Source organism: Fusarium oxysporum, chromosome 7, assembly GCF_000149955.1.
Source record: "Fusarium oxysporum f. sp. lycopersici 4287 chromosome 7, whole genome shotgun sequence".
In the NCBI taxonomy this organism is placed as follows: Eukaryota; Fungi; Ascomycota; class Sordariomycetes; order Hypocreales; family Nectriaceae; genus Fusarium; species Fusarium oxysporum.
The window spans coordinates 3,812,387-3,829,755 of NC_030992.1; the positions used below are offsets into that span (position 1 = coordinate 3,812,387).

Here is a 17,369-nt window from a genome sequence, read left to right on the forward strand (position 1 = left end):
TTGCATGAAGCCCACCACCGTCGTCAAAAGTGAAGCAACAGGAAGCTCCAAGCTCATTTGATAGCTCCTGAACTCGACAAAAGCTGGCGCATTTGCATAATCAGCGTCGCATATAATCGTTCTTTCCCTTGATACCCTTTCAACTTCGTCATGTCCGCCGAAAAACGTCCTGCCGATGGAGATCCCAGCTCTTCTCAGTCGCTGGTGAAGCGACAGAATGTCAACTCTTCTACAGGCGCTCTTGCGCGTCTGAACGCGTCAAGCAATGCGCTGGTGCAATCTGTACGTTAAAGCCCGTTTAATTGTTGAGGTCGCTGGACTGACTGGTACAGGCGCCTAGAACAAGCGGGCTTCAAGCTCCTGTTATGGAACTATCAGGACACTCGGGCGAGATTTTTGCAGCAAAGTTCGATCCTACAGGCAACCTGATTGCTTCTGGTGGAATGGATAGATCTCTAAGTGAGCAGGGAACAATACTTCATGAACGACAACGGACTGACTTTCGTAGTGCTTTGGAGAACCTTTGGCGATTGCGAAAACTACGGAATATTAAATGGCCACCGCGGTGCCATTCTGGACTTACAATGGTCACGCGACTCGGAAATTCTATACAGTGCATCGGCTGACATGCACCTTGCGAGCTGGGATTTGACATCGGGCACACGAATCCGCAGATATGTTGGACATGAGGAGGTTATCAACACGGTGGGCATCAGCAGACGAGGAGAAGAGATACTTGTCAGTGGTAGCGACGACTCGACAATCGGAATCTGGGACCCCCGATCGAAGAACGCCGTCGACTATATCCAGACCGAATTCCCCATTACCGCCATTGCTGTATCCGAGGCTGGTAACGAGATATACGCAGGCGGCATCGACAATGATATTCGAGTATGGGACTTGCGCAAGAAGTCGGTGATATACTCGATGCTGGGCCATTCAGACACCATCACTTCATTGAGGGTTTCACCAGATTCTCAATCACTTGTCTCATACGCGATGGACTCTACAGTACGAACATGGGATATACGACCTTTTGCGCCAACAGAACGACACATCCGAACCTTTGACGGTGCGACAATGGGTATGGAGAAGAATCTTCTCGGAGCAAGCTGGGACTCAGAAGGCAAGAGAATTGCAGCAGCATCAGGAGATGGAACAGTCATGGTCTGGTCAAGCGAGACAGGCAAGCTCGCTTATAAGCTGCCTGGTCACAAGGGCACAGTCAACTGTGCAGAGTTCTCGCCAAACAAGGAGCCTATTCGTAAGTATTCTGCTGATCATTTTCGAGGCGGTGAACTAACAAAGTCACAGTACTTTCTGCATCGTCAGACCGCACAATGCTTCTTGGCGAGTTGAAATGAGGAGAATAAGCAATAACCCGATATTCTAATCTACTACCCGTCCGCTCCCTGACATATTGAATCACGAGATGCGCGCTCCCGTGTCAGGGCTCCGTATTCTGGTAACTCTCACGCCATTGAAGGTTGCCTTTGAGGGCGTACCAAGGGAAGCGCATCACCCTCACCATGGCTGAATAGTTTAGCCATTGGGATGACGCAGGGAGCTTCGTGTAACTCACTCCAATATTGTCAGGGAGCATGAATATTCAATCTGGGGAAGCTCTGGAGACGGCTAGAAACACGGATTACGGCATGTACAAAGTTCTTGAGATAACATTGGGAAGGGTGAAGGAGGCGTTTATGGCTTGTATCAAAAGATGAGACATGAGCTAGGGGCACGCATAGATGTTTGTGCTATGTGTGCAAATAGTCGATTAATAGTAAGCCCTTGAAGAAACAAGTCACATCAAACACGATCAAAACTTGAGGGAGGTGTTATCTTCCAATGAAGCTAGTTGTATATGACCCTTCCTCAGACATTATCCAATTATCGTGAGGTTGCGGCTGCATATAGCCAGCATACTTGGGTTTCAGGTGCATACCCCTGGTTGGCTGTGAGGCGCTCCAAGCAAAGTGCGACGTGCTTCAACACGAGACGTTCAGCTGCAACAAGACAAAAAGGCTCTGAAAGTTATAAGTTCATGACATAATTGTTGCGATTTAAGCATAACATAAAGTAATTGTGAAAATATGTGATAACATCATCTGAGCTGAAGGTCGACGGTAGACCTCAAGAAATCAGCCGCATATCGACTAGCTTTGAAGCTGGTTACCCCTGGATAGAGCTCGGACTGGATAGTAATTTGTAGATCTCCACCTCCCACGTTTTTCCAACACGCACGGGACGTCCAATCCATCTTGCTAGAGCAACTTATCAACTGTAGCAGGTTAATTTCGTAGAAGCCAACCAAATTCGTCGCCGCAAACAGCTGTAATCACATTCTCAATCCCTGTTGTTTACCTTTTCCAACAGCTGAACATGGGCTCCTCCTTGCAGAGGGGGATATCCCTGACGCGGTTTGTCCCTTTCGGAGGACCCGTAGGCTAAGGTTTATGAACATGGGTCCTTGAACCTTTCAGTTCAATCAAGGGGTCGAAAAAGGGAACTTCGTGTGAAAACGACAAGACAAACGACGGGCCATCTGCCCACTAACATAATTAGATCATGACTGAAGCCGGGGCCATTTTCTAGTTTATCGAAACCTGACCCTCTTTTTTATTGTCTCTTGTCGCCGTCTTCGTTCGTTCCCTTTCTGCGGTTGTTGTCTCAGAAAAGTCAAGACAGGTTCTTGAACCCTTTTGTTATTTACTTTGCATATCTTGTTCCTTCTCTACTAATAATGACCGAGATGGTACAAGTTTTCATGTTGAGCGTGTAGTTTTTATATCGTATGTTCTTTTTTATGTTCTCCCGTGGACTTTGTTGAAAATTCACGATAGCGCCGCCTTAGTCGCTTGTACCTGAGTCGTAACGGATCTATATACTGCCTCGGCTGCCCCCGTCGAAATATGGACATGAACCGTTCTGACATGGAGAGGCTTCGTGCTGATCTCATACAACGATCAAGGATGGAGCGAGGTGGTAGTCCAAATGGAGGCGATGTCGACCTCGACGTCAATGTTGATGTCGAAGCTCAACACAGTATACAAGAACCTCGTTCGAGTCCTGCGCCCCTATCACGGTTGTTGAGTCGGAGAGAACCTGCTTCAATGACGGGACAAGCTCAGCTCGCCGAAATCGAGAGCGTCAAGTCTCAAGACTCCAATACGAATCGACCTGCTGGTTCTCGAAGATTTGCCGTACCAGGGTTCCTGCGAATATGGGGACGTAACAACACCACACCACAATCCGACGATATTCGCAATGCTACAGCTTCTCCCGCGCCGCTTCTACCCATCGCTGAACCTCTATCGCCGACGAGACCCGAACCTGTGGCTACACCCTCAGAATCGCATCGATCGCGACGTCAAAGACGACAACGAACCCCCCCTCAAGATCTATTGGAAGCGCATCTCTCTGAGATTCTGGGTGGATCAACTATTAGACGGCATCGAAGACGGAGGGAATATCATGAAAGAGAACGCGATCGCCATAGATCGCGAAGAAGTCACCAGCGTCATCCCAAGTTCTTCCTGGGCTGTATACCATGGGTTCGATCGAGGCGCATGAGAGCACAGATCCTGAGGTGTTTGACTTCGGGTCTGTTTCTTATAATTCTCGTCACTGTCTGTAAGTCACGACCCAATTGCGCTGTAGGCTTAAGAACTGCGATACTGATCAGTAATAGACCTCGCCCTCTCCATGACACACAAGGTCAACACGCGCGAAATGAACATCATGCTCATTCTTGTCGTCTTGTTCGCCGCCGCCTTCTTCTTCCACGGTCTTATTAGACTGTGTCTCCTAATAATAAAAAGTAATCGCGAAGCCGCTGAGCGGGCAAATCGACCTCCTCGATATCGTGCGCCTCGATATGCCGTACCTCCTGTTCCCATTCCTGTCGTTCTTGCGCAGGATGAGGAAGCTGTGGGTATGGAGAGTGAAGCGACAAAGACACAACCACCAGCCTATGGGCGATGGCGCGAGACAGTGGTATGTATCTAGCCTGTAACTTTTGACTGGATGACGCTAACAATTTCCAGCGAGTTGATCCAGATCGTTTGTTCTGGCAGCGCAACGAGGCCGTGGACCTTTCTCAAATAAGACCTAATACTCGAGCTGGTCCCAGGCCACCGTCGTATGTGTCTGAGGATGGTATATCATATGTAGTCGAGGCGCAACCTCGATCAACAGCACCAACAACTGAAGTGCCACTACCAACACATCCATCAGAGCTTGGTAGAGTGGCTAGGGTACCAACCGAGTAGGAGTCATTAAGGGACAATTTCACAGCGCATAATAGCGAGCAATATGCATGGTTTATATGAAAGTGAAAACACATTTGAAGACCTAGAGCCTCTCAGAGGCATTGTTAAATTCAGCGTACATGAGTATCTGCAGTATTGATATCACATATTAGCGTAGTTTTACATAGTATTGCCGTTGAGAGGAAATTAGAGGTTTCGCCTATGAGATACCAGATAGGAAAAGCAATATTACAGACTTGTTCTTAGCTGAAGTTGCTTGTGCTGGTCTATTGGTAATTAGAGACCCAGTCGCAGTGATACTCAACAGGTGGTGGTAGCTCAATCTTGCGATCAGGTTATCCCTCTCGTTTGAGCAGGGAGTAATTATCTCGCGGCGAGTCTCGGAAGAAGCGTGGAGTTGACATGGCCAGGGTTTGACATCACGCGGTTATATCCCCTGCCAACTGCAGCTGCGCCAGGAAATCAGAACTTCCCAAAAGAAGGGTTCAGCCAAATTTCAGCTTTGAACAAAGACTGTATTAGAGATGACATTCTTTTGAAGCCATCAGCATTCTGGGTTTACATGATAGGCCAGTTGGAGAATTAAGGTTGCTGGACTGTATCACGTGAACACCTTAAAGTGAATCAGTGCTTCATCAATTCGCTTGGCAGGCACAGCACGGGAAACCATCCTTCCTCCCTAATGAACGAACTCCCCTTCTTTCCTAAAGCAGAGAGGTTCGAGTTGAGGTGTGAAGGGGAAAGGTTAGTCCTGATTGGAGCGTGGACTCGACCCCAGTTAGTGGCTTCTCTGCCCTTTGTCCTTTTAGTTCAGCGCGTTTAGAGCGTGTGATGGTGAGCGAGGGTGAAGGGAGATTCTTCAGTTGACTGAATTTATGAGAATGAGTTGTTCTTTGACAGTGACTGGGTTATGCTTGAGCTACTTTATCTGATGTGTATAATCACAAATCACGCTCCGCAGTTACTCAGAGCTCAAGGTTCAGTGACTGTTACACAGCTTATCCATTCCACCGAGGCAATTCAATACCAACTCCATTTCCCCTCCCCCTCCCTCTTAGTCCAAAAGTCCTCTTGGCTACTCCTACTTCAGTTGCGTCGCTGAGTGAGCCTGAGTCGAGGTCGCCCCCTCCCCACATCCCAACATCCACAATCATCATAATGGATCCTGTTTCCGTTCTGATTCGACTCGTTTGTGGGTGGTAACTTGAGTTAGGCCTCGTTAGTGTCAGTCTCGGGGGTCGGGGTTATCCAGTCGTATGGTGAAGAAATGGCAGGCAGTGTGTCATTCGCTCCTTGCGTTGTGTGTGCCCGCGGTTGCTCCCCTCATTTTGAAAATTTTTTAATCGAAAAATTATTCCGATTTTCCCATTCCATTTAGGACAAAACAAAGAACCATACATAACAAATACAATTTCTCTTGGTGTTGAAGTACCCTTTTTCGGTGTCTCAATACCTACCTATTCATATTTTTGTTCTACAAAATCCACTTATTGGATCATCGTTATTTTTTACTTTTCCGTTTTCTTACTCTACCTACCCATCAAGCTCCCTCCGAGTCCATAAAGGTATGTTGATGCTAAAAGCGTGGTTTTTTGCGCTGCGTTGCTGCATTGCGGTTTTTGGTTTTGTGCTGCTGCTGTGTGTTGCTGCCCCTCCTTTGCGCGACAACAACGCCCATATTCGAGACGCCTCGCCTATCACATATATCGAAATACTTTTGGCCCCCGTTCTCGAATTTATCGAATACATTATCAATATCGACTTTTTATTGCGATTCAAATCTCGTTCCTCGCTCTCAGATCCGTTGATGCAAGAAATCCCTCGTTTGAAGCTTCAGCATCACAACAACCCACTTCCAAAAGCCTTCCGTATTCGGCCTCCGTGTACGACCCGATATTTCGGCGCAAGCTCCGGTCTTCAACGGTCCGCGTCCGAACTATATTGTTGTATATCTCCCGGTTCTCTCGATAGCTCTGATCTTGGTGTTGCCCCTCGGCATACTCGAAGTGCGGGGTTGACGATCTGGGATTGTCAAAGCTTATCATATGACAATACCAATTGGACAATCACATTGTCCTAACCTTCAACATCGGAACTGAGTTAAACAAGACCTATGGTAGCCTCAACGACATCTGCACGACTACGAAGTTCATGCCGACTTGGAATGCCCTTCGTGAGGCCGTTGACCTTGGGTCTCATACCTTGCAAGGACGTATTCGACCTCAACCAATGAACATGTTATCATTTCATGTTGGACCAAAGACGCGATGGAACATGCCGTTGCGATCTACCCTGGGGTTGCGACGAAGTATCCATACTGGCGACTAGACGACAACAGACATACAGCAGCAGCACCACCACCACAATGCACAACTGAACGTAAATACTGTTACTAACTTAGTCGATTTAGACCTATCTTCAAAATGTCTTCCCTCTCTCGACGTGCTTGCTACAAGTGTGGCAATGTTGGCCACTACGCTGAGGTCTGCTCTTCTGCTGAGCGTCTCTGCTACAACTGCAAGCAGCCCGGTACGTGCCACTAATATGTCTGTCAAGACAGACTTGATCTAATTTGCAAAAGGCCACGAGTCCAACGGATGCCCTCTTCCCCGAACCACTGAGGCCAAGCAGTGCTACCACTGCCAGGGTCTTGGTCACGTCCAGGCTGACTGCCCTACCCTCCGCCTGAGCGGCACTGGCACCAGCGGCCGCTGCTACAACTGTGGCCAGCCCGGTCACCTTGCTGTATGTGATGATGTTATCTGAATAATGAAACATAACTGACTGTAGTAGCGCGCCTGCCCCAACCCTGTTGGTCCTACTATGGGCCGTGGTGCTCCCATGGGTCGTGGTGGCTTCCCCGGTGGCTACGGCCGTGGTGGTTTCGCTGGTGGTCCTCGCCCTGCCACTTGCTACAAGTGTGGTGGTCCCAACCACTTTGCTCGTGATTGCCAGGCTCAGGCCATGAAGTGCTATGCCTGCGGCAAGCTCGGTCACATCTCTCGGGACTGCACTGCTCCTAACGGCGGTCCTCTCAACACTGCTGGCAAGACTTGCTACCAGTGCGGTGAGGCTGGACACATCTCTCGTGACTGCCCTCAGAAGAACGCTCCCGGTGTTGGCGAGATTCCTCAGGAGGTTGATATTGGCAGCGTTCCTGCTCCTCCCGTTGCTTCTATCGCTCCCGTGGCTTAAACAAATACTGGAGTTAGCTGTTGGTGTATGCCCTTGGTGGCGTATGTCCCAACAGCGGTCCAGAACGTCGGTCTGGGATAGCCGACACCTTTGCTTTTTAACAGTTGTTCTTTTTGATGCCGACACGTGAACATATCACTACATCCTTACTCTCGAATTATTTCTTTGTTTTGGTTCTTGTTCTTTGATCCGAAGCATGCATTTGCCAGCATCTCTTGTCTGGCCTCGACTTGCATGGCATTTTCGGTCCGTCCGAATTCATCTTTGAACCTCTTTTTTATCTTTCACTTGAGCAATGCCACATTGTTCCAGCGGTTGCACATAGCCGATACAGCATTGTTGCTATTACGACCCGCGAGGAAATGTCGGTACTTGGCAAGGAAAGATTTCTAGCAACGAATTTCCTTTTTCCAACATTCACCTAGACTTGTTTGCATGGATCCTTGGTTACTAGGGGGTCTCTGAACGGTTTCTCCGTTATCTGGCACCTTTCCTCAGATACAACTTTGGATCATTCACCCAAGGACTACTACTACGATTTGAACGACAGACGCTGTCACGTGGCTCTTAACGACTTTCGAAAATTACGGCACCCTGCGAAGGATATACCCCGCGAGGCGATGTGTTGGTTGTTGAGCTCGGAAAAGAAAAGCGCAGAGACTCAGGCTTTGACCAGTGAAGATGTCCCCGCTAGGATGCGGGTGAGATTAAGCCTCGGGAGAGCTTGTGTTGTCGCCTGGCGGCAGAAAAGACCAGTGGATGCGTGCGTGAGAGTGGTGGGCTGAAGGCCAGATGATCAATGATCATAGGGGATAGGATGCTGTTTCTTGTGGGCAACGGACTTCTGATTGCAATGACGCATGAGGGATTCGTTCGATGCGGAAGATGGCATCCTACAGAACGGCAAACAAACAGACAAGCAACACAGTTTGTGAGGATAGAAGCTTTTTGAAGTACTGAGGCTTCCTTACTGATGGCTGTTTGCTTGTGCTCATTGTTTCGGCGTGGCTGATGGATGAGGAGGGGAGGCTGCAGTGGTGGTTAGTGACAGACACGCAAGATGCGGCGAGAAGAGTTGTAAATGATTTGATACGCACCCATAACCCCCAATGAAGCGAAGTGGCATCAGCAAAGCAGAATGTGTGTGGCGAGATGTGTTGATGACTGAAGATTGTATTGTATGAGCATGAGCATGAGCATGAGCATGAGTATGACGACTGGCGTTATGTTTATCACGGCAATGCCCTTGTATTGGTACATGGGACAAGAGCATAATGTCTCGGCGTTTGGGATCATTATTTTGGACGGTTGGTACACGAGTATGTATAACTCAGTAACTAATCCTGTCAGAGTCAGGCCTCGGCAGGTTGTTTTTGTTAGGTATGGTATAAGGTATATTGATCTGACAACGATCAGAGGTATAGGCATCAAAGGACAAATTTATCGAAGGCATGGAACAGCAACACTGGTAAGGCTAAGATGAAGGGAAATTGTCCTTCTATTTAACATTGCTCAAGATTGTGAGCATATTTCAACTTAATAGCAAAAAAGCGATTGCAGTATCACTGTAGTATTGTTCATCTATTCCCAACGCTTGCAATGAGTTGATCATATGCATTTACCATGAATTATCCAATTACTCCCTTACCGAACCCATCTAATATACCCATCAATCATCATTTTCCTTGGTGTGAAGTCCTCCTCTAATACTGGCAAATACCACCAATCTCATCATCCATAGTCCACGACCCAGCAAGACCTTTAATCTCCACATCCTCCGTCAGACTAACATCGTCCTGCAACGTCTTCCCCAAGAAGAAATCATTCCTCCCCTCCGTCTGCATCTTCCTCTTCATAAACCGCCTCGTCCACTCCTCAACCGCCGGCTCGCCCGTCTCATCCCTCGCCTGCTTCAAGAACGGAATAAGAGCCGTACCGCCTGTACCCTTCTGGTTCTCCTTGTTCTTGCGCGATGCGACTGCGAGGTTGAGCTTGTTGCGGGTCACTTCGGGACTGCGGGAGCGGCTGCGCGCGCGGACTTGTTTGGAGGGGTTGATGATGTAGCGTGTAACGATGGCGATGTGCTTGTCGCGGAAGGCGCTTAGCATGGCGAGACAGGCGTCGTAGGCGAGGCAGAGTTGTTTGTCTGAGTGGTGAGATTCGACGTATTCGCGGATATTGGCGACGTTGGATACGTCGTTGAGGAAGCGGGCGTGAGGACCAGGCATGTAGCGTCTCATCTCCATGATGAAGTTGTGTCGGTTCGCAGCACGGCCTCGATCGGTGTCTGAAGAAGGATCGCGAGACTCGCCTGTTGGACGATGCTCGATTCCAAGAATTATATCGAAGAATTGGATCAGACTGCTCTGAGCGTTGCTGCCACCGCTGTATTGTCGATATTCCTCAGTGCCGGAGCCATCTTCGTAAATAACGCCATTGGGGAGGCCAGCCTCTGCCATGTTCTTGCTTCCAGCAAGGAAAGGTCTAATCCGGTGATAAAAGATGGTAGGATCACAACTCTCGTGCATCCTCTGAAGAATATTCGTCAAGTCTGTGAGGCGCTCTGCGAAAGTGCGCAGACAGCGCGTAACAGCAGCACTGTCTCCATGACGAGCAGCAGCAATAGCCGTCAACATCAAAGGAATGATTGGCGCACCACGAGCCTCAATAGCCACTGAAACAAGGTAGAACCACGATTCATCAAGAGCTCCAGTATATGTGTTCAAAGTGGCGAGGTTCTCGAGATTATCGATATCCTCGTCAACAAAGAGGGGTTTAAAGTTCCATAAACAAACAGCCGCATACGTGGCAACAGGTGGTACTTCCAGATGATCAGAGATCTCCAATAAAGGAACAGAGATAGATGCTGGAAGTCTATCTGAGGGTGAATCACCACCCCAGATATATCCATGGGCCATGAAGCCTAGTAGCGAATAGGCACGTCGCCACTCAGCGTCATGTTCAAGACCGATTGTCGACAGGACTGGCAATCTGTCGATAACACCGCGTAGCCTACGGCTGAGAATAAGAGCCTGGAGGTTTGCGGCGATGGCTTCCCATTTGTTGTAGTATGGATCCGGAAGACGGGTCAAGGGAAGAGTATCCGGGAGGAAGCCATGGGTTGGGGAGATGCCGTACTCGGCTAGGACTGGAATAGAGGGAAGCATTTTAGATGAAGATTCCCTCTAGAAGTTGTTGAGAGTTGTGAAGAGGAGAAGCCACAGGCTGAAACAGAGAATCAGCAGATGCGAAAGAGCCGTGTTCCGGGAACCGGAGACGGAATAGTGGGGCCGCTCCGGGAGGATCAGATCAGAGAAGAAGATTTAACAACGTGCTTCGAAAACTCTGGGGTAGTTGAAGCCAAGGCCGGTAGTTGTGAAATAATGGATATGATGGAGAAACAAAGAAAGAACCAGCTTAAAAAATTCCGGGGATAGAGGATAGACTATGAGGGTCGTAAATGACTCTTCCTATGTTTTCTCGTGCTAGTTTCTGCGGCGAAACGGTCGAGCAGAGAGCATGATTGGCTGATCCGGATGAGTGGACAGTTCCGAAAAGAAAATGGAACCACCATAAAGGGTTCTAGACGCCACATTGATGCAGAAAAAGGTTTAATTAGCGCGCATAATGTGTTTTTTTTTTTCCTGTGGTGACTTATAAATGCCATAGAGGTTGCGGATGGACCGGGTTGTCTGCGGACGTGAAGCCGGATTTGACTCCGTCTTCGGCGGATGTGATGATGAATATGGTACTTGGATTTGTAATTTACATTTACATGTGATATTTGGTGGTTTGGGATTTTGGGGTATTGTAACGTTGATGGGAGGGCATTATTAATTGATGTGATTGCGAAGGGTGTTGTTGAGTTAGAGTTGAGTCTCTGAATGGTTGATTTTTGTTACCCTACAGCTGAGAGGGAAATGTCTCGGTTTTATTTCCGGGGTGATGATCACATAGCTGATCCTCTATCTAATGACATCTTACCCTGTTGGTGGTTGAGTCACCAACGGCTAAGTGGTTATTTTCTCAAATATGTTTCAGACGTGTTGGTGGGAAGCGACAGCCAAATGGCTTCAACCACCCGAAACTTAATCGTTGTGAGACTGAGGCTGTCCAGATAGATCATGGCTCCTTTGACGCAGCCTTCTTGGCCTCGTGCAAGAAGAAATTGACTTGAACAACGTAATCTCAAAGAGAACCAGATACCAGAGATTCCCCCCCCCCTCCTAGATGTACAGAAATAATGAAGGCAAACTTGTACTTCTACTCGCTCACCCTTTCCCACTTCAATTGCTTCAGTTGGTGTTGAAGCCTTAAGACCCCCACCCCCACTATCCGCGGCTCGGGTCGATTTTAGGAAGGTGCACGGTACGTACCCCATTACGTCGATTGCATGAGGTCCAACATGGAAGACGCACGAACCACCAACACCAAGCCAAGCTACGACGACCTTCAAGGTCAACCTCAGATGTGAATAGCTCCATCTTCCTTAATATCTCAATAACAACTTGGGTTACTTGGCCAATAACACGATGCCTGTCCAGCAACATGTGCTGAACTGGCTCTACAGCGTTCTCACAAGCGTACGTATCTCCTCCTCTATCTTCCCCCGCTCGTTCGCCAAGTTCAAAGAGCTGACTTGAACGCGCTACAGGAATATCACGATGTAAACCGTGCCTACAACGATGTCGCGCAGGCTCTCGACCGATTCCCCTCGTTGTCGCCGCGAACCGATGTGCACAGTACGTTCGCATAGAGCTATCAACCAGCTTGCGCTCTAAACTCCAGCTTTGTCGCATTCGGATATTGACCCTCACCAGCGTTCTCGAATGGCGCCAATGCCTTGTTACTTCATCTCTCGGGGACTCTCCCTGTTAATTTTCGCGGGACGACGTACCGCTTCCCCATTTCGATATGGGTGCCACACGCTTATCCGCGAGAACCACCCATGATATACGTTGTGCCGACCGAGACCATGATGATTAGGCCGGGACAGCATATCGATCCGCAGGGTCTAGTATACCATCCATACTTGGTGGGGTGGGCTGAATTCTGGGACGTACGTTGCCCCCAAGCCACAGCTACACTGTGATGTTCCGTTGCTGACAAGATGATCAGAAATCCAACCTTCGGGACTTCCTCAACATCCTAACCGACATCTTCGCAAAAGAACCTCCAGTCGTAGCTCGGCAACAACAGCCCCGGCCACCTCCAGCTCAAGCTAATCCGACACCTCCCCCTGTGCCGCCTCTGCCTCCTGGCATGGGATCAACTTCGCGGCCTGCAACACAAGATCCGCATCCCTCAGAACAGCCGCGCCCTCCTCCACCACCGCCGAAGGGCCCTCAGACTGCATCACCTGCGCAGACACAATCTCAAAATGGACCGCCTTTACCTCCAATCCCGGGACGTTCCCCGGCGCAGTCTAACCGCATGTCACGGTACGACTCAGCTCCTCCTCTGCCTCCTCAAGTTGGCAGTCCAAATGCACAGGATCCGAGATTGCCTCGCCCTCAGGAGCAGTATGCGACTCGTCATATACCGCCTGCTGGACCGCCAATGGCTGCGCAACCTGGATACACGAACGATACCCAGTCGTTTGCGCCTCCGTCACAACAACAATGGCAAATGCCACCACATCATCAGCAATATCAACAGCCTCCGCAACCTCCGGCATGGACGGCTCAGGCAGCTCCACCACCACAAAGCCCTGCAAAACCACCACCACCTCCTGATCTACTTGATGAACCATTAGAGTTAAGTTTGCCAAATACTACCGTAGCGGCTCCTCCTATCCCGCCCAATCCCGAAAAGGATGCGTTGTTGCGACAGTTAGCTCAGACACTGTATTCGATCAGGATGCGCAGCCGGCAGCAGAACGACTCGAGCATGGCTGGTTTGCAGGCACAAAGAACAGCAATGTTGTCGGCGATACCAGCCTTCCAAGCTGAAGGTGGCCAATTGACACAGTTGTCGAATGTCTTGACGTCAAACTCTAATATTCTACACGATGCTCTTCATAAAGCGGATGCGGTGATCGAAGGATCCAAGAGCCACCCTGTTCCGGATGTTGATGAGCTCCTCGTAGCTCCTACAGTAGTCGCAAACCAGCTATACACACTAGTGGCAGAGGAGAGAGCTATAGGTGACGCCATATTCATGCTTGGACGGGCTGTCGAGCGAGGCCGCATTACACCAGCAGTGTTTGCCAAGATGACGAGAACTCTTGCTAGAGAATGGTATCTGAAAAAAGCACTTGTACGAAAGATTGGGCAAGGAATGGGTTTGGCCTCATGACGGGATACCATACGAGATTTGGATTGACGCAGCTCCCTTACCAAGCGGGGGTTTAATATTGTTCTTACAGCTGGCAGCCGGGAAGAGCTCCAGGATTGGCATCGTGCATGGAGTAGCAATACGTGGCCAGGCACTGGGTGAAATACGACAAGTAAGAGGCGGATTACAACATACTTTTGAAACGAAGCCAAACAACCAGGACGACCGGCTAGCTGGATGCCCGTGAAGTCTATCTTGCGATCTCAAGCCATCGATACGGTTGAGAAAGACTGGGCAGATTAAAAGTCCAATGATCGAGACCAAAGCGGATAACTAACCCCTTGATATCAAACTGGACCCCATATCAAATTCACTCCCCCTCATTCCATCCATGGCGGCAATTGGCGTGCACGGAGTCAGGAACACGGGGGGGGGGAAAGAAACGAATCCGTCGCTTGGACCGTTAGCTCTCGACCTGTCAAGATATGCACGGATCGATCTCCTGCACCGAACGAGTCTAGCGGGCTCAGAGAACAATACTAAGCCTCAAAACGCCACGAAATGCAAGAACAATACTAAGACCAACCTCACCCCCACCGACCTTGGCATTCTTAGTTGATTGTGATAACACCCTTTGAATACAAATCCTGTTCCTTGACTTTTGCAGTGCCTAGAGTGCTCACAGTCTTCTTGCCGCTGACAATATTTAATTATTGCTTGCTAGCTTAACTGTTTGTTCTTCAAGACCGTTCTCGCCTGGCTTGTAGTGTGATCTGTTAACCATGTTGCCACTCTCTCATTCTCTTCAACGTTATACAAGGCATCCCTCTCACTTCACTTCCCTTTACTCTCTCTTATATATACATCTTGAAGAGCTCAGACCTCTTACTTCTCCGTTCGCTCGTGAACTATATCCATCTTTGCCACGCTGAGATCGATCTCTACCAACGACCCCTTTCACTTCCAATCTTTACTCTTTCACTATCAGATCGCAATGTCGACCTTTGATCCGTTTACGCAGAACATCACGTTCTTAGCAGCAGATGGAAACACCACCATCAGCATCCCCGTGGTGCTCGTTGACGAGATGCGTCGTATGATGGTCAACACCGTCATCAACTATGCCACACAACTCGGCGCCTGTCTCGTCATGCTCGTCGTTCTCCTCGTCATGGTCCCCTTCTCCAAGTTCCGAAGACCCTTCAACGCTCTTCAGATCATCAGTCTCTTCATCTGCTCGTGTAGAATGGTTCTCCTGTGTATCTGGAACATCTCCAAGTTCGCCGACTTTTATCCCTTCTGGTCTCACGACTTTAGCCATATTCCTCGCAGTGAGTATGCACCAGCCATCGCTGCCAATATCATCTCGCTCTTGCTCGTCATCTCGATTGAGACGATGCTCATGAGTCAGGCTTGGACGATGGTTAAGCTGTGGCCGAATATGTGGAAGTATATCATTGCTGGTCTTTCACTCGTCATATCTCTCATGACGATCTGTGTGAGAATTGCTTTCACGACTGTTCAGAACAAGGCAGTTCTCGATACCATTCCGCCATTGCATATGCTCTGGCTCATCAAGTGGACGGTCATCATGAATGTGTCTTCCATCTCATGGTGGTGTGCCATCTTCAACATCAAGCTCATCTGGCATCTCATCTCCAATCGTGGTATCCTACCATCTTACAAGACGCTCACTCCCATGGAAGTCCTCGTCATGACCAACGGCATCCTGATGATCATCCCAGGTAATTTTCTCCCCCTAACTCCCCAAGAGACCACTCACTGACACTCCACAGTCATCTTCGCCTCTCTTGAATGGGCTCACTTCGTCGACTTCGAAGCAGCATCCCTCACCCTCTCCTCCGTCGCCGTCATCCTCCCGCTCGGCACCCTCGCCGCACAACGCATCGCCGCCAGCAACGCCAACAGCGCCCACTCCTCCGGCGCCTCAAGCGGCATCCGCTACGGCCCCAGCGGCCCCAGCTCTTTCACTGGCTTCAAGGCACCTAGTTTCAGCACCAACCGCAGCGGCGCCACCGACAGGCCTCACGTCTCCGTGTACGCCCGCTATGAAGCTGGGACTTCGTCTCGCGACCACATCAATCCCGAGGATGTTGAGCTAGGCAAGATCGATAATGACCACGTCCGGGTTGACAAAGCCTTCTTGCAACGTGAAGAGCGGATCTAGGCCACTCTTTGCAATTTCAGCTTCCACGAAAACTGCTTTTGGGAAATGGTATTACACGTTCATGTTTTCGACCAAAACAAAACTTCTAGCGCGGCGTATCGGCACAAGTTGCTTTTCCTTCATGTTACTGCTTTTCTTAGCGAATAGCTTTCATACCCAATGCGGTTGATGATGCTTGGGATAACTCGCATCCTACTTTCTTTAGTTTATGGTATCTCTTTTGACCCGATGACTTTTAATCAAGGACGATACTGTCTATGCCTTGCTCTTCTTTAGTTAAAAGATGGATAAGCGCTCAGGCGCACAATAGCGATGAATACATTCAGCTTACTAACCTTGCATTGTCTACTGCGACGTCCAATGTTAGTTTCAGAGTCTTATGTTATCAGCTGCAAGGTAAGACAGTCAGAATGTGATGTGAGTGATTGACACTATATACTGTATAACAACTACCATCCAAGCCCGAGTCGCACCAAAGATAACATACCCAAGCCTACTCCTTCATCTGGAACTTGTGCGATGAGGCATTTATCTACTCGCTGCGGCCTCCTGAAATCTTTCTGATTTTTTCCTTGCACAAACTAACAAGTCGCTTCAGCTCGTTCGCGTGTACCGGTCGAGGTTGCTCCAACTCACAGACTACCTTGGAGACAAATGGGCTGTGTGCGGGTACAGTCTGACGATCATCCTCAAGGAGCTCGATGAGTTCAAGCTCCTTCTCAATATCGGGTAGAGAAAACCGGTTTGCCGCTCGGGACAGGCCGTGCTTGGTGTGAGAGAACCGCCTTTGAGGTTCTGTGAACAAAGGAGGCGGCACTACACCAAATCCAGCCTCGCCATCCATGTTGAAGCCTGCCTGGGTGATGGAATTTCGAGGGAGAGACGATGGCTTTTCTAGTAAAAGAGGCGAAATGATTTCGTTGGTGAGGAAAGTTTGGCCGAGAACGGGCTGACCGGGAATCGCATCAATTGAACGGGGTGACAGCGGTTCGTCGTTCGCAAATTCAACAGCCTGACCATCCTGCACCACAGTAGCATCCTCAGAGCCCCTAAGTTGGGAGGGGGCGATATCTCTCGAACTTGTAGTGCTCCATTCTGAGGGCGTCCTTCGGTAAGATGTAGAAATTCGTCGCAGGGTACCCTTGAAGGTCCTCAGAGGACCAACAATAGAACTCTTTCGCTTGTTGATGTTGAACACAGACTGCTTACCAGTATCAATTGTATGAGTAGAATCGAGTGAAGGAGCCTGGCGATCAAGAGACTCAAATAGGTCGATCTTTTGCTTCAAAGGTGAAATATACTTCTCCGTGTTACGCCGACCGACAGGAGTTTGTGGACTTTGCACCGTAGCCCGACTCCAACGAGGAGCATAACTTTTTGACCTGAATTCTAGCGCGGCATTCAATATTTCGGACTCCGACGAATCGGAGTATCGAAGG

General features: G+C 49.2%; 7 protein-coding genes across 13 annotated transcripts in view; 5 read left to right on the top strand and 2 right to left on the bottom strand.

Moving 5' to 3' along the window:
• The first annotated feature begins 16 nt into the window (after nt 1-16).
• FOXG_10628 (uncharacterized protein) lies at nt 17-2,068 on the top strand. Its single transcript, XM_018390080.1, has 4 exons — nt 17-282; nt 333-459; nt 509-1,264; nt 1,315-2,068. The coding sequence occupies exons 1-4, from the start codon at nt 151-153 to the stop codon at nt 1,362-1,364; spliced, it is 1,065 nt and encodes a 354-aa protein (XP_018248467.1). The 5' UTR covers nt 17-150; the 3' UTR covers nt 1,365-2,068.
• A 407-nt stretch (nt 2,069-2,475) lies between these two features.
• Nucleotides 2,476-4,812, top strand: FOXG_10629 (uncharacterized protein). 5 transcript variants are annotated; one of them, XM_018390082.1, is made up of 4 exons: nt 2,476-2,792; nt 2,844-3,633; nt 3,692-3,996; nt 4,047-4,812. In XM_018390082.1, exons 2-4 carry the CDS (start codon nt 2,913-2,915, stop codon nt 4,269-4,271), a joined length of 1,251 nt encoding a protein of 416 aa, XP_018248469.1. In that variant the 5' UTR covers nt 2,476-2,792; nt 2,844-2,912; the 3' UTR covers nt 4,272-4,812. The 5 variants fall into 5 exon arrangements, with proteins under 5 accessions (XP_018248469.1, XP_018248470.1, XP_018248468.1 ...); XM_018390083.1 differs by having other exon boundaries at nt 2,942-3,633; nt 4,047-4,568; XM_018390081.1 differs by having other exon boundaries at nt 2,476-3,633.
• A 524-nt stretch (nt 4,813-5,336) lies between these two features.
• On the top strand, nt 5,337-10,906 carry FOXG_10630 (cellular nucleic acid-binding protein). Of its 2 annotated transcripts, XM_018390087.1 has the most exons (4): nt 5,337-5,836; nt 6,682-6,800; nt 6,853-7,016; nt 7,065-10,906. In XM_018390087.1, exons 2-4 carry the CDS (start codon nt 6,695-6,697, stop codon nt 7,464-7,466), a joined length of 672 nt encoding a protein of 223 aa, XP_018248474.1. In that variant the 5' UTR covers nt 5,337-5,836; nt 6,682-6,694; the 3' UTR covers nt 7,467-10,906. The 2 variants fall into 2 exon arrangements, with proteins under 2 accessions (XP_018248474.1, XP_018248473.1); XM_018390086.1 differs by having other exon boundaries at nt 5,813-6,800.
• FOXG_10631 (indoleamine 2,3-dioxygenase) lies at nt 8,932-11,079 on the bottom strand. Its single transcript, XM_018390088.1, has one exon. It carries the CDS (start codon nt 10,631-10,633, stop codon nt 9,170-9,172), a length of 1,464 nt encoding a protein of 487 aa, XP_018248475.1. The 5' UTR covers nt 10,634-11,079; the 3' UTR covers nt 8,932-9,169.
• Nucleotides 11,080-11,894: 815 nt separating this feature from the next.
• On the top strand, nt 11,895-14,498 carry FOXG_10632 (uncharacterized protein). 2 transcript variants are annotated; one of them, XM_018390089.1, is made up of 4 exons: nt 11,895-12,049; nt 12,121-12,208; nt 12,287-12,525; nt 12,585-14,498. In XM_018390089.1, exons 1-4 carry the CDS (start codon nt 11,999-12,001, stop codon nt 13,761-13,763), a joined length of 1,557 nt encoding a protein of 518 aa, XP_018248476.1. In that variant the 5' UTR covers nt 11,895-11,998; the 3' UTR covers nt 13,764-14,498. The 2 variants fall into 2 exon arrangements, with proteins under 2 accessions (XP_018248476.1, XP_018248477.1); XM_018390090.1 differs by having other exon boundaries at nt 12,121-12,525.
• Nucleotides 14,499-14,574: 76 nt separating this feature from the next.
• FOXG_10633 (pheromone alpha factor receptor) lies at nt 14,575-15,930 on the top strand (the record flags this gene model as incomplete). The annotated part of the gene is made up of 2 exons (XM_018390091.1): nt 14,575-15,487; nt 15,539-15,930. The coding sequence occupies exons 1-2, from the start codon at nt 14,737-14,739 to the stop codon at nt 15,928-15,930; spliced, it is 1,143 nt and encodes a 380-aa protein (XP_018248478.1). The 5' UTR covers nt 14,575-14,736.
• A 532-nt stretch (nt 15,931-16,462) lies between these two features.
• Nucleotides 16,463-17,369, bottom strand: part of FOXG_20342 (uncharacterized protein) — a gene marked incomplete at both ends in the record, with an annotated part of 2,274 nt that continues 1,367 nt past the window's right edge. The window contains one exon of the mRNA XM_018400625.1: nt 16,463-17,312. Within this exon, the coding sequence (XP_018248479.1) occupies nt 16,463-17,312 (850 nt within the window). The remainder of the gene's footprint in view (nt 17,313-17,369) is intronic.